At 42.2% G+C, this 15,704-nt stretch overlaps 1 protein-coding gene across 2 annotated transcripts in view; it reads left to right on the top strand.

The window, feature by feature from the left end:
- Positions 1-15,424, top strand: part of LOC130284671 (fibroblast growth factor receptor substrate 2-like) — a 64,248-nt gene extending 48,824 nt beyond the window's left edge. For both annotated transcript variants that reach the window (XM_056535288.1, XM_056535287.1), the window contains 3 exons: positions 13,709-13,822; positions 13,966-14,105; positions 14,206-15,424. In XM_056535288.1, coding sequence (XP_056391263.1) covers positions 13,709-13,822; positions 13,966-14,105; positions 14,206-15,045 — 1,094 coding nt within the window. In that variant the 3' untranslated portion in view covers positions 15,046-15,424. The remainder of the gene's footprint in view (positions 1-13,708; positions 13,823-13,965; positions 14,106-14,205) is intronic.
- The last annotated feature ends 280 nt before the right edge of the window (positions 15,425-15,704 follow it).

Here is a 15,704-nt window from a genome sequence, read left to right on the forward strand (position 1 = left end):
GGACCATGTCCTGTATTGGTAAATTACACGTGTGCCGCAGTGTAGGTAGGCGTGACCAAGCGGTGTACAGACCGCGAAATTGGGCCGTTGCCGCTCCTCCTGCAGCTCCCGTGAGCTGTGCGTCTTTTCTATCTCCAGTTTGATTTGTACACCTATGTGATTATCCAATAAAGTCCCTCCACGTTTATCCACATTGGGTGAGTGCTATATCTTCTGTTCTCTCTATTGGATCGTATTGTACTGTGTATTCAAGAAGTCCTGTAACCGCTGTTGTATTGCTCAGCACTGGTGTATCCAGCGATACCCACACACAGCTTTGGTTTTATGTGTTTGTGTGCAGCACCATTCATTTCCTTACAACACAGACTGTAGGTCTGTGTTTGCACTTGAGCATCTGCATTATTGCACTGTTGTGGACAATGTTTTAACATCACAATCGGGAACGCTGCACTGTCACTGCCGGCGGGGATGTGATCCGCGTAGCGGGACGCGCCCACCCGCGGGTCGCATCCCAATCCACTCACCTGTCCCGTTCCCCGGTTGTCACGTCCTGATGCGCGCGGCCCCGCTCTCTAGGGCACACGCCGACTCTGTGAGAGTTAAAGGGCCAGTGCACCATTAATTGGTGCCTGGCCCAATCAGTGTCAATTAGCTTCCATCTGCTCCTTGTGAATAAAAACCCACTTCCCCTTCCTGTCCTTGCCGGATCTTGTTGCCTTAGTGCCCTGAGAGAGCGTTTAGTGTGTTCCCAAGCCTGTGTACCCAGACCTCCTGCTGTTGCCCTTGACTACGACTCTTGCTGCCTGCCCTGACCTTCTGCTACGTCCGACCTTGCTCTTGCCTTGTCCCTGTGTACCGCGCCAGTCTCAGCTGTCAGTGTGGTTGAGTCGCTATCGGGTGGAACGACCTGGCGGTTACCTGCCGCTGCAAGTCCATCCCGCTTTGCGGCGGGCTCTGGTGAAAACCAGTAACCCCTTAGATTCCGTTCCCCTGGTACGGCCCACACCATCACCCCACTGACACAGAGGATCCACCTCCAGTGTCCACGCTGCATACCAGTCCGGATCCTGACAAGGAGTTTGTAGTATAATATTGGAGGACCCCTCACCCTCCTTTGGGCTCTTTCAATGTGTGTGTATATAGATAGATAGAGAGAGATATTATGTAGAGAGAGTAAAAATAGTCACATCACTGCTCAGTCAAGCAACAGATGTGGTGCCAGCACCCCCAAACCTGATCAGGGTTTTATCCAAATAAGAAAATCCAATGGTGCAGGCACTCTGGTAAAAAGGTGCATTTATTCACACGTCTCAATACCGCAACGTTTCTGCTCCTATGGAGCCATTTTCAAGCCTAGTGATACATACATCATAGGGGAGATATATATACCCAAACAAATGCAAGTGAATTGGTCCATTGTCGTTTCCCCTTATGTCAGCATTCACTATTTTTATAGGTGTAGCTATATTAGCTTGAAATGGTTAATATAGTGTTAAAAGCCTCTGAATGAGGAGAGTTGACACATGGTAGGTTTGTTGTCAGCTGACTGTGGCCGAGTCACGTGATCGGGTCGCTGCAGTTACACTTCCAGAGATTGCGATTGTAGTGATATGACTAGAGATGAGCAAACTTTTTAAAAATTTGATTCGGCTGAATTTTTGGAAAAAATGTTGTTCCGATCCGAATTTATTCGCGGCAAATCTATATTAAAAACGGCTATTTCTGGCCTACAGAGAGCCTCAATAGTGGTGTAGAACACTTTGCTGTGTTATAACATGCAAATGGAGTGTGCTGGGGTAGTGAACTAATACTATTATTCAGAATAACATGCAGATTACTGGCATCGCTTTTAGAATCACTGCCGCAGAGCGGCAAAATGACAGAGCCTGGTGGTGGCATCAGTATGAGGAGACCATATAGTGGCTGAATGACACAGCCTGGAGTTGGCGGCAGATGAGGAGACAATAGGGCCTCACAATCTCTAATCATAAAAGATGAATTTTGAAATTGCAATTGAAGATGTATGGTACCTAGTGCTACCATAAACATATATAGGTAATGTCCTAGGCTCATCAGCATCACTAAACCATGTAGTTGCTAAATGACACATACAGGAGCAGACAGCAGCATGAGTACACAAGAGGGATTCACAACCCCGAACATTAAAAGGTGAATGTTGAAATCTCTATTGAAGATGCATGTTAGCTAGTGCTACCATCCAGAAATGTAAGGCCCAAGCCCACAAGCATCAGTAAGCCAAGTAATTCCTGAAAGACACAGGAGCAGTCAGGCGCAGGCATCAGCAGTACACACGATGGTTTCATAACCCCTTACACTGAAAAATCAATGTGTAAATCTGAATTACTGAACACTGATTGCAGTAACTCATGTTTTTCTATATACATGTTTATTCCCTTTGTGTGTATTAGAACTAAACCAAAAAAGGGAGGCAAAAAAGCAAATTGGACATAATGTCACACCAAACTCCAAAAATGGTCTCGACAAAATGATTGCCACCCTTTCAAAATTGTGGAGAAAGAAGATTGTTTCAAGCTTGTGATGCTCCTTTAAACTCACCTGGGGCAGGTAACAGGTGTGGGAAATATAAAAATCACACCTGAAAGCAGATAAAAAGGAGAGAAGTTTACTTAGTCTTTGCATTGTGTGTCTGTGTGTGCCACACTAAGCATGGACAACAGAAAGAGGAGAAGAGAACTGTCTGAGGACTTGAGAACCAAAATTGTGGAAAAATATCAACAATCTCAAGGTTACAAGTCCATCTCCAGAGACCTAGATTTGCCTTTGTCCACAGTGCACAACATTATGAAGTTTGCAACCCATGGCACTGTAGCTAATCTCCCTGGGTGTGGACGGAAGAGAGAAATTGATGAAAGGAGTCAACGCAGTATAGTCCAGATGGTGGATAAACAGCGCCAAACAAGTTTCAAAGATATTCAAGCTGTCCTGCAAGCTCAGGGAGCATCAGTGTCAGTGCAAACTATCCGTCAACATTCAAATGAAATCAAACAATATGGTAGGAGACCCAGGTGGACCCCACTGCTGACACAGACATAAAAAAAAGCAAGACTACATTTTGCCAAATGAACTTGAGTAAGTCCAAATCCTTCTAGGAAAACGTCTTATGGATGGATGAGACCAAGATAGAGCTTTTTGGTAAAGCACATCATTCTACCGTTTACTGAAAATGGAATGAGGCCTTCAAAGAAAAGAACACAGTACCTACAGTGAAATATGGTGGAGGTTCAATTATGTTTTGGGGTTGTTTTGCTGCCTCTGGCACTGGGTGCCTTGAATGTGAGCAAGTCATCATGAAATCTGAGGGTTACCAACTGATTTTGGGTCACACTGTACAGCCCATTGTAAGAAAGCTGGGTTTGCGTCCGAGATCTTGGGTCTTCCAGCAGGACAATGACCCCAAACATACATTTTAAAAAGCACCCAGAAATGGATCGAAACAAAACGCTGGAGAGTTCTGAAGTGGGCAGCAATGAGTCCAGATCTAAATTCCATTGAACACCTGTGGAGAGATCTTAAAATTGCTGTTGGGAAAAGGTACCCTTCAAATAAGCAAAACCTGGAGCAGTTTGAAAAGGAAGAGTGGTCCAACATTCCAGCTGAGAGGTGTAAGAAGCTTTATTGATGGTTATAGGAAGCGACTGATTTCAGTTATTTTTTTCCAATAATATTTATAATCTGTGTAAGCCTATTGGCTGTATTTGTGTAAGGAGCGGGAGTATCTCCACCCCCCCCCCCCACACACACACACGTCCAGGCGGGGCATCAAGTAGTTGTGGGTAGGGGCGGGGGTATATAATGCTCCTACGGGAGGGGCATACGTGACGTTTTGCGGACACCACAGGTTCTTCATTGTCAGCCGATCAGCTGACTAGTCGAGTGAGTGGCAGCGAGAGAAGGGTAAGTGGTCGGGACTGATCGGGGGTTGTGTAGCTTCGTTATCCCCAGCTCCGGAGGGAAGCTGGAGCCCGTGGGGACCCCCGTTAAGCCCGGTCCTGGTTAATCATGTGCCACACTTTTAGTAAATGGCCGGCTCGGGTCACGCTACACAAACTTAGTACCGGCACCTACATACTTATAGGAGGATGCCAGCTCGAGCAACACTATAAGTTATCAGGAGGGAGGGGGCTGGAGCAGTGCAGGTTTGTCGGCCAGCCAGACTAATTCCACAGCTAACCTATTACTTATTCTTGGGTCAACCAGCCTGAACCCCGACTCCCACCCCTTCTGTTGGTATAGCTGATGGGGAGGTGGGGAATCCTTGGGATCACAGGGGATATCTTTAGAACCGGTACTATTTGTGGGGCCATATTACAAGTCATGACACTCAGGGAAGCCCCCCCCCCCCCCTCTCAAACCTTGTACTCCCCCCTCCATTCTTGATATGTCGCTTCTAACTTTGTCTAAATACGCTCAGCACATTAGTTTCATATCAAGGTAATTTCGTACAATCCGGCCGGTTCATTTCAGGCTTCATCTGCTTAGTTACTTTACATTATATCGCTTTCTGCTCATGCACTCTTCTCTAGTGGCTCAGAAGCATAGGGGTTAATGCATTTATCATATCATCTGACTTTCATGCATTTGTGTGTACATCTATACTATGCATTCTCCAGCATTTGTTGCGTGCTCTGGGCAGTGCATTTATACATAGCATTTTCTGTCAGTTCCTTCACAGCATTACACCATTTTATTCACTATTGGCGTTTGCCGTGCATTCACTCATAGCGTGTGTTTGATGTTATTCCGTTACAGCGTAGGGGGCAACTGGCGTGCGTGTGGTGTCCCGGTACCGTACCTTTTGTGCTAAGTCCCCAAAGTCAGAGTTCCTGCATACCGATTGGATCCTCCTAGTGGGATAACCCCTTGTCACCTCTTCCTTCTTTAATTTTATGTGTTCCACACGTACAGGACCCAGGGCGTATGGATACGCATTCTGTACCTGGGTCTTAAGGTACGCCTGTGGAAATTACGGTCCCAGCCGCGACTGCTGATATCTATCAGCAGGCACCCCGCGCAAATGCCCAGGGGGGTCATTAGACAAAAGCGACGACTAATTGCAGATCGGGGGCAGGGGGGTTAACTTTCGTTTTCCCCATTCGACCCACCCACAATAGGCAGGGCAGAATGAGGAAACCGAAGGGGACTGGGCGCCGAAGTCCACTTATCGATCGGTGGAGGCTGCTGGAAGCGATCGGCTGCGGTGATCGGCGTGGTGCGGCATGTCGTGCGGCTGGCTCCCTGGATCCTACGGCGGCCGGAGAGTTGCCTAGCAACATCTGGAGGGCTACAGTTTGATACCCCTATACAGTGGTCTCTACACTGTAGCCCTCCAGATGTTGCAAAACTACAACTACCAGCATGCCCAGACAGCTGTGCATGCCCAGTGATCTCTATACTGTAGCCCTCTAGATTTTGCAAAACTACAACTCCTAGCATGCCTACACAGGTGTTTGCTGTCTGGACATGCTGGGATTTGTAGTTTTGCAACATCTGGAGGTCCACAGTTGGGAGATCACTGTGCAGTAGTCTCTAACTGTAGCCCTCCAGATGTTGCAAAACTGAAAATCCCAGCATGCCCAAACAGCTGTCTCGGCATTCTGGGAGTTGTAGTTGCGTACCTCCAGCTGTTGCATAACTACATCTCCCAGCATCAGTACATGGTGGGAGTTGTAGTTTCGCAACAGCTGGCGACACACTGGTTGAAAAATACTGAGTTAGATAACAGAACCTAACTGAAGGTTTTCCAACCAGTGTGCCTCCAGCTGTTGCAAAACAACTCCCAGCATGCACGGTCTGTCAGTACATGCTGGGAGTTGTAGTTTTGAAACAGCTGGAGGTTTGCCCCTCCCCATGTACAGGGTACATTCACATGGCGCAAATTTCTAATGGGAAGCTCACTGTAAACCTCTGCCAGTGCGAACATACCCTAAAAAATACTACACTAACAAATAATAAAGGGTAAAATAAAGGGTAAAACACTGTTGGGGGCTACACCAGCCTGTTAGTGTAAAAAAAAAATTTTTTTACACTAACATGCTGGTGTTGCCCCATACTTTTTATTTTCACAAGTGTTTAAAAGGGAAAAAAAAGACCCCCAAAATTTGTAACACAATTTCTCCTTAGTACAGAAATACCCCATATGTGGGCATAAAATGCTCTGTACATTTGAGGCCTAAATTGCACAGAGGTGGCAGATTTTACAGCGGTTCTGGCATAAACGCAAAAAAAAAAAAATACCCACATGTGACCCCATTTTGGAAACTACACCCCTCACGGAACTTAACAAGGGATATAGTGAGCCTTAACACCCCACAGGTGTTAATGAAAATTCTTCAAAGTTGAATGGAAAAATGAGAAAAAAAATTTTTTTCACTAATATGCTGGTGTTACCCTAAATGTTTCATTTTCACAAGGGAAAATAGGAAAAAAGCCCCCCAAAATTGGTAACCTAATTTCTTCTGAGTAAGAACATACCCCACATGTGGATGTTAAGTGCTCTGCTAGCGCACTACAATGCTCAGAAGAGAAGGAACACCATTGGGCTTTTGAAGAGAACGTGTCCGGAATTGAAGGCCACGTGTGTTTACAAAGCCCCCATAGTGCCAGAACAATGGATCCCCCCCCCACATGTGACTGCATTTTGGAAACTACACCCCTCATGGAATGTAATAAGGGGTACAGTGAACACTTAGGCCCCACAGGTGTCTGACAGATTTTTGGAACAGTGATCCGTAAAAATTAAAAATTTAATTTTTTCATTTGCACAGCCCACTGTTCTAAATATCTGTCAAACGCCAGTGGGGTGTAAATACTCACTGCACCCCTTATTAAATTCTGTGAGAGGAGAAGTTTCCAAAATGGGGTCACATGTGGGGGGGGTCCACTGTTTTGGCACCACAGGGGGCTTTGTAAACGCACATGGCCCCCGGCTTCTATTCCAACCTAATTCTGTCTCCAAAAGCTCAATGGTGCTCCTCTTCTGAGCATTGTAGTGCGCCAGCAGAGCACTTGACGTCCACACATTGGGTATTTCCATACTCAGAAGAAATGTGGTTACAAATTTATTTTGGGTGTCATTTTCTCCTATTACCCCTTGTAAAAAATGTTATATTTGAGGAAAAAACAGCATTTTAGTGAAAACATTTTTTTTTCATTTACACATCCGAATTTAACAAAGTCTTCAAACACCTGTGAGGTGTTAAGGCTCACTGTACCCCTTGTTGCGTTCCTTGAGGGGTGTAGTTTCCAAAATAGTATGCCATGTGGTTTTTTTTTTTTTCCTTTTTTTGCTGTTCTGGCAGCATAGGGGATTCCTAAATGCGACATGCCCTCCAAAAGCCATTTCAGCAAAATGTGACTCCTTCTCTTCTGAGCATTGTAGTGCGCCAGCAGAGCACTTGACGTCCACACGTTGAGTATTTCCATGCTCAGAAGAGATGGGGTTACACATCAGCATTTTGTCCTATTATCCCTGGGAAAACCAGCATTTTAGTGAAGAAAAAAAATCTTTTACACATCCAACTTTAACGAAAAGTCGTCAAACACCTGTGGGGTGTTAAGGTTCACTGTACCCCTTGTTACGTTCCTTGAGGGGTGTAGTTTTCCAAAATAGTATGCCGTGGGGGGGGGGGGTTGCTGCCCTGGCATCATAGGGGCTTCCTAAATGTGGCATTCTCCCCAAAAACCATTTCAGAAAAACTCTCTCCCGCCCAAACACTTGACATACACATATGAGGTATTTCTTTACTTGAGAGAAATTGGGTTACAAATTTTAGGAAGATTTCACTCCTTTTACCCCTTGTAAAAATTCAATAACAGGGTCTACAAGAACATGCCAGTATAAAAAAAAATAAAGATTTTGAATTTTCTCGTTCAATTTGCTGCTATTCCTGTGAAACACCTAAAGGGTTAACAAACCTTTTTGAATGTCATTTTGAATACTTTGAGGGGTGCAGTTTTTATAATGGGGTCATTTATGGGGTATTTCTAATATGAAAGCCCTTCAAATCCACTTCAAAACTGAACTGGCTCCTGAAAATTTTTGATCTTGAAAATTTTGTGAAAAATTGGAAAATTGCTGCTATACTTTGAAGCCCTCTGATGTCTTCCAAAAGTAAAAACATGTCAACTTTATGATGCAAACATAAAGTAGACATAGCGTATATGTGAATAAATACATAATTTATTTGGAATATTCATTTTCCTTATTAGCAGAGAGCTTCAAAGTAAAAAAAAAATGCAACATTTTCAAATTTTTTTCATCAAATTTGGGAATTTTTCACCAAGAAATGATGCAAGGGTTGACAAAATTTTACCACTAACATAAAGTAGAATATGTCACGAAAAAACAGAATGAAAGGTAAAAGCATCCCAGAGTTATTAATGTTTAAAGTGACAGTGGTCAGATTTGCAAAAAATGGCCGGGTCCTACAGTGAAAATTGGCTGGGTCCTTAAGGGGTTAATGTATATAAATTATATATGTATAGTACTTCCAGGACCTTAGGTCACATGACTACTAAACCTACTTTTATGTTAAGCTTAAAGGGGAACTTAGATCACTTTTATTTAAAAATCTTAACCCTTCTAGTACTTATCAGCTTCTATATACTACAGATAAACTACAGAGAAATTTGTGAAGTTCTTTCCAGCCTGACAGCAGTGCTCTCTACTGACACCTCTGTCCGTGTCAGGAACTGTCCAGTAGGAGAGGTTTTCTATGGGGATACGATTCTAATCTGGACAGTTCTGACACGGACAGAGGTGTCAGCAGAGAGCACTGTTGTCAGACTGGAATGAAATTCACACATTTCTCTGTTTTTATACAGCAGCTAATAAGTACTGGAAGGATTAAGATTTTTTTAATAGAAGTCATTTACAAATCTGTTTAACTTTCAGGCACCAGTTGATTTAAAAACATTTGTTTTCTACTTCTTTCCACCGGAGTTCCCCTTTAAGGACCTTTCAGGTCACGTGAGTGGGTCACATGATGTACCACAATGCTTTTTGAAGGGACTGACAGTTGGTGGAACCAATAAGCTATGAATCTGCCCCTTGCCATATAAGGGCGCTGTTACCAAATCATCACTCTCTTGGGTTCCGGACTAGCAGAGAGAGAGGAGCTCTGTGTATACCTGCAAGACAAATCTGGGCCTGAAGCCTGCTAACTTCAGCCGAATACAAAACCGTGAGTTCAACTAAACTCAATCCTAAATCTACGTGACTACTGAACCTAAACCTACGTGAAACCAAACCCTGAATTCAGTGGAACATAGTAAAGCAAGCCTCAGAGCTTATTCCCTACAAGGTCCCAACCAACTGTGAGGAACTTAAAGTCCGGTCCTCTGTAAAGACTGTTACTCCTGTTAACCTGCATAAAAGTTGCAGTAAAGTTATTTCCAGTCTACTAAACCTCCGGTTGTGGATATTCCTTCCTATCGTTCCTGGGACGGGTGGCGGTAGGATATATATCTATCCCGCACCCTGGTGTCACGACAGTTAAGGGTTAATCAAACACCCTTTCATCACTGCACAGCTACACCCTTCCTACCCTACATCCCCACAAGCTCACCACATAGGTATCACCTATACTCCAGTACATAGTTGCTCCTTCATAAATCTTATGTAGTGGTGACAATTATGACAAGATACAGCTGTCCCACGCGTGTGTTTCAACATAGTTGTTTGTGCAAACACTGTAATAATCATCGCACGCATACACCATTATATAGTTATACCACATACATACACCATGATATAGTTATACCACACACATAGATAAAAAAAAACTCAATCCATTATGCTCATGCCGTTTAACCCCTTAAGGACCCGGACAATTTTTCACTGTAGGACCAGAGCATTTTTGGCACATCTGACCACTGTCACTTTAAGCATTAATAACTCTTAATGCTTTTACCTTTCATTCTGATTCCGAGATTGTTTGTTTTTTTTCGTGACATATTCTACATTATGTTAGAGGTAAAATTTTGTTGATACTTGCATCAATTCCCAAATTTGAGGAAAAAATTGAAAGTTTAGCATTTTTCTAACTTTTGAAGCTCTCTGCTTGTAAGGAAAATAGATATTCCAAATAAATGTATATATTTGATTCACAAATACAACATGTCTACTTTATATTTGCGTCATAAAGTTGTCATGGTATTTACTTTCGGAAGACATCAGAGGGCTTCAAAGTATAGCAGCAATTTTCCAATTTTTCACAACATTTTCAAAATCAGAATTTTTCAGGGACCAGTTCCAATTTGAAGTGGATTTGAAGGGCTTTCTTATTAGAAATACCCCATAAATGACCCCATTATAAAAACTGCACCCCCAAAGTATTCAACATGACATTCAGTAAGTGTGTTTAACCCTTTAGGTGTTTCACAGTAATAGCAGAAAAGTGAAGGAGAAAAAATCTTCATTTTTTTACGCTCTCATGTTCTTGTAGACCCAGTTTTTGAATTTTTACAAGGGGTAAAAGGGGGAAAAAAGTCATCTCAAAATTTGTAACCCAATTTCTATCGAGTAAGGAAATACCTCATGTGTATGTATGTCAAGTGCTTGGTGGGAGCAGTAGAGGGCTCAGAAAGGAAGGAGCAACAATGGGATTTTGGAGAGTGAGTTTTTCTGAAATGGTTTTTGGGGAGCATGTCACCTTTAGGAAGCCCCTATGGTGCCAGGGCAGCAACTCCCTCCCCCCCACATGGCATACTATTTTGGAAACTAAACCCCTCAAGGAACGTAACAAGGAGTTCAGTGAGCCTTAACACCCCACAGGTGTTTGACGACTTTTCTTTAAAGTTGGATGTGTAAATTAATTCCTTTTTTTTCACAAAAATGCTGGTTTTCTCCCAAATTTATGTATTGTGGTAACCACCAGCACAAGTGTGAAGCCATGAACACAAAAAAAAAAAAATATATATATATATATATATACGCTGTTCCAAATTATTATGCAAATTATGATTTTCTCATTTACCTAAATAATGTAAATAACAGTCAGCCTAATTCTCATGTTATCAACTATTAAGAGTACAATTCAAATTTTATTGAACAAACTTCCTAATAACAGTATTTTTTTTAACTTAAAAAACTTACAAGTCACTGTTCCAAATTATTACGCACATTAAGTTTCAAAACACTTTATAGGTTGTAAATAACTGAAAATTGTCATTTGTTGTGTTTGCAGCATATTTACTGAAATCAAAAGCTATTTCAATCAAACTTTTAACAACCATTTTAACTTTTTTTTTAAACATTTTAACAGGTCACGTTACATTTTAACATAGGACCCCTTATTTGATAGCAACTTCACAAGTCTTGCATCCATTGAACTTGTGAGTTTTTGGACAGTTTCTGCTTGAATTTGTTTGGAAGATGTCAGAATAGCCTCCCAGAGCTGCTGTTTGGATGTAAACTGCCTCCCACCCTCATAGATCTTTTGCTTGAGGATGCTCCAAAGGTTCTCAATAAGATTGAGGTCAGGGGAGGATAAAGGCCACACCATGACTTTCTCTCCTTTTTATCCCCATAGCAGCCATTGATGAAGAGGGATTCTTTGCAGCATGAGATGGTACATTGTCATGCATGAAGATAACTTTATTAAGGAAAGCATAGTTCTTCCTTCTGTACCAGGGAAGAGAGTGGTCAGTCAGAAACTCCACATACTTTACACCTTTGGGGACCCTAAAGAGCCAACCAGCTCTCTTCCTTTGATTCCGGCCCAAAACCTGACTCCTCCACCGCCTTGCAGATGTCGCAGCCTTGTTGGAACAGGGTGGCAATCCACTACTCTATCCACCTGGACCATCAAGGGTTGCACGGCACTCATCAGCGAACAGGACTGTTTGAGGACAAGACTTCATGTATTTTTCTGCCCAATGCAGCTGTTTCTGCTTGTGAGCATTGGTCAGTGGTGGCCGAATAGAAGGTTTATGCACAGTTGCAAGACTCTGGAGGGCTCTACACCTTGATGTCTGTGGGACTCCAGAGGCACCAGCAGCTTCAAATATGTTTGCTGCCATGTAATGGTATTTTGGCAGCTGCTCTCTTCATCTGATGCATGGATCTGGCAGAGATCTTCCTCAATGTGCCTTTATCTGCACAAATGCGTCTGTGCTCTGAATCAGCCACAAATCTCTTAATAGTGCAATGATCACGCTTAAGTTTTTGTGAAATAGCTAATGTTTTCATACCTCCCCTAAGGCATTGAACTATTTCACTCTTTTCGGCAGCAGAGAGATCATTTTTCTTTCCCATATTGCTTGAAAATGGTGCTCTGCTTAATAATGTGGAACACCCACCTTTTAGTAGTTTTTCCTTTAAATTGCTCACCTGGAAATCTATCACAGGTGTCCGAAATTGTTTTCAGTGATCAAAAGAGCCCTGAGATACAATGCCATCCATGAGTTAAACTGAAAAACAAAATATTTAATCTTTGTGACACTTAAATAGAATGTGCATAATAATTTGGAACAGGGTGTACATGGCTGTCCAGACTCATTCACTGTATTTGATGTTTCTATTCTGCTGCAAAAAGAAAAATAACAAACTTTAACCTTCTGCCGCTTCCCCAATACACCAATAACTGTCTTCATTTTTTTTGTCCCTGGTCTACTTTCGCATTCTGGGGCCCGGCACGTCAGACTAGGCTGAGCTTATCCTCTACTGTGGAGCAATGTCCTGCCTTGGGTAGTGATAATCTAAATGGCAGTGTCATGTAACTGGCCTGGGTACCAGGAAGAAGGCTGGGCCCAGGCCCATTATATGACTCTGCTACCAGGGGCGCAGAGGTAGCAGTCGCACCGGGCCCTGGTGCCTAAAAGGGGCCCCAAAGCACACATGCCCCATAAGAGAGCAGTACAATAATTAACATATAGGGCCTTGTTGCAGATTTTGCATTGGGGCCCTGAAACTCCAAGCTATGCCTCTGGCTGCTACTAAGCTGATCATCAGTCAGGACATTCTCTGAGGCTGGTGATAAGTTCAGGGCCCCAGAATACATATGAAGACAATGGCCCAGAACATTAGCGACAGATATCGCACACTGGGGGCGGCGAGAGGAAGGTTTAAAGTTTTTATTTTTTTATTTTATTTTTTTATTTTTTTTATTCTTTTTGCAGCAGAATAGAAACATAAAAATACAATGGATGAGTCTGGACCGCTATGTACACCCTGTTCCAAATTATTATACAAATTCTGGGCAGAATAGACAAGCCCTTTAACTGTAGAATATATAAAACGCACACTCATATATATATATATATATATATATATATATATATATATATATATATATATATATATATATATACACAGATAGATATCAATGTGATAACTCTTGGGTTAATTCACAGTTCTATTGGCGAGTAGTGGTAGTTAGTAGTTGGTAACAAGCTTGTCAGCAGTTTCCCATAATAACCAGCAGAACTATGCATGCAGGCTAGAATATAGGCTGTAACTCTGGTTTGGTGCATGTCATATTTTTACCAAGTTACACCATTTCTTTTATGTGACATATATCTACATATGTCTTCATACTTGTTGTTTCATGGGTAGCCACAGACTTTTTACAATTCCCCCACAATTTCTTTTCTAATATTTAAATGTAAAAATAAACAGTTTTGCAGTTTTTCCTATTTTCAATAACTTTTTTCTTTCTGCATTTAGGGATATTTGGGTTTAAATGTAACCGCGCGGAAGAGCTGTTTAATTTATTACAAAGGTGCATGCAGAACAATCGAATAAGTGTCATATCTGATACAGATGCTGACACCCCAGCAGGTCAGTAACTGGGCACTAAATAATTAAAGGGGCTGCCTATCAGCAAAAATTCCTTTATGGGCTCAGGCTCGCAACTTTGTAAATTATTCTTGTATATTACTTTTAAGCTGCTGAATTTAATGCTGTATATTGGTCTTTTGCAGATTCTGAGCAACGTTTACTTTATCGGTATGAAGCTTATCCCTCTTTCCCAGCAGCCTCATCTGTCATACCATCTACTCATAGGCTTGAGCCTATTGGCAGTGATTCTATCCCTGACCCAGCCTCTACAAGATCTTCAGAAGTGAGAAGCGGTTCATCCCTTGTTGTGTTTTTTTTTTTTTTTTTTTTAGCTTTCTGGATAACGAATATTTTTTTAACATTGGTGTTTTTCTTTTCCCCAGAGCTGCACATCTGCTGATTGCAAGGAGTTGAATAGACGACCCAGATCCCATATACCTCTTGAGCACAAGGTTTCCGATGGTGGCATGAGCCAAATGTCTATGCTGAGTTATCTTTATGTTCACGAACGTCATGGAATTAGACTTGACCAAGCCTGTATACTGAGGAACATGATAGAGGGTGAAGAGATGGAAACATTTGGTAGCTTACATTCTGAGGATTTAAATGGTGTCATATGGGACACTGGTTATGACAGTGATGACCGTCGAGAAACATCATGTGTGAGAAGAATGGGATATGAAAATGTTTCAGCTATTCCAGTAGGGTGTATTAGATCACGAAGCATGTTGGTTTCAGTCAGTAGCTCAGACTCCCAGAGCACTAGTATTATCCCAACACGTATTACAAGAGGCTGTGTTACTAGTCAACCATCTTCTCCATCTATTTTTAAGGAACAGTATAGCTTAGAGCAAAATATATGCACCTTGAATGAATGCAGCTTTCCCTTACAAGCACCAAGACAATCGTCTTCAGCAAGAGACCCCATGACATGTCAAGACTGCGCACCTGTTTATTTTAATTTTGATCTCGGGCAGACCTCTCTGGAGTCAAAGACTCTAAATTACATCCAGGTAGAGATGGAAAGTGGCTGTGATTCTGACAACCCTCAAACGCCTCAAAGTCCTGATGGTTCTGTGCAGTGGAGCACTTGTCAACAATCTGAGTTTTACACAGAACTGGACTTGGAAAAAACCACAGCTTTGTCACTTATACATAGAAACTGGCCTAAGGAAGATGGTACTAGGAAAACAAGACATAATAGCAGACAGTTCCCACTTTAACCTTCTGGTGCACCTTTTGACCAGCAAATCTTTAAAGTAAAGCTTCATTTATTGCCATGGAGTACATTGTTTTGTATATAAACTTTCAGTTTGCTTCTTGACTAGTCAGATTGGTGCGAAAAGAGTTGTAAATATGAGGCTGAGAAGTAGTGAATTGTGTCCTGAAGCTCCTAATCACACTCCTAGACGCCTAGTATTTAAACCATATTTTGCAGTAAATTTCCTGACCATCTGACTATTCATGAAAAGGACAGATAGTTAATCAAATAGTATAACCCCTATATCTGGGAATGACAAGGCATACCAAGAATGTAAAAACACTGGTGGAGCATCAGAGCACCCATTGCTACAAAATTACTTAAAGGGGTATTCCGGTGAAGAAAAACTTTTTTTTTTTTTTTCAATATCAACTGGCTCCAGAAAGGTATACAGATTTGTAAATAAATTCTATCAAAAAATCTTAATCCTACTAGCACTGATCAGCTTCTGAAGATGAGTTGTTCTTTTCTGTCTGACAACAGTGCTCTCTGCTGACACCTCTGTCTGTCTCAGGAACTGTCCAGAGCAGGATAGGTTTGCTATGGGGATGGTTCCTGAGACAGACAGAGGTGTCAGCAGAGAGCACTGTCTTCAGACAAAATAACAACTCAATTTCAGCA

This window comes from Hyla sarda, chromosome 8, assembly GCF_029499605.1.
Source record: "Hyla sarda isolate aHylSar1 chromosome 8, aHylSar1.hap1, whole genome shotgun sequence".
NCBI classification, from domain to species: Eukaryota; Metazoa; Chordata; class Amphibia; order Anura; family Hylidae; genus Hyla; species Hyla sarda.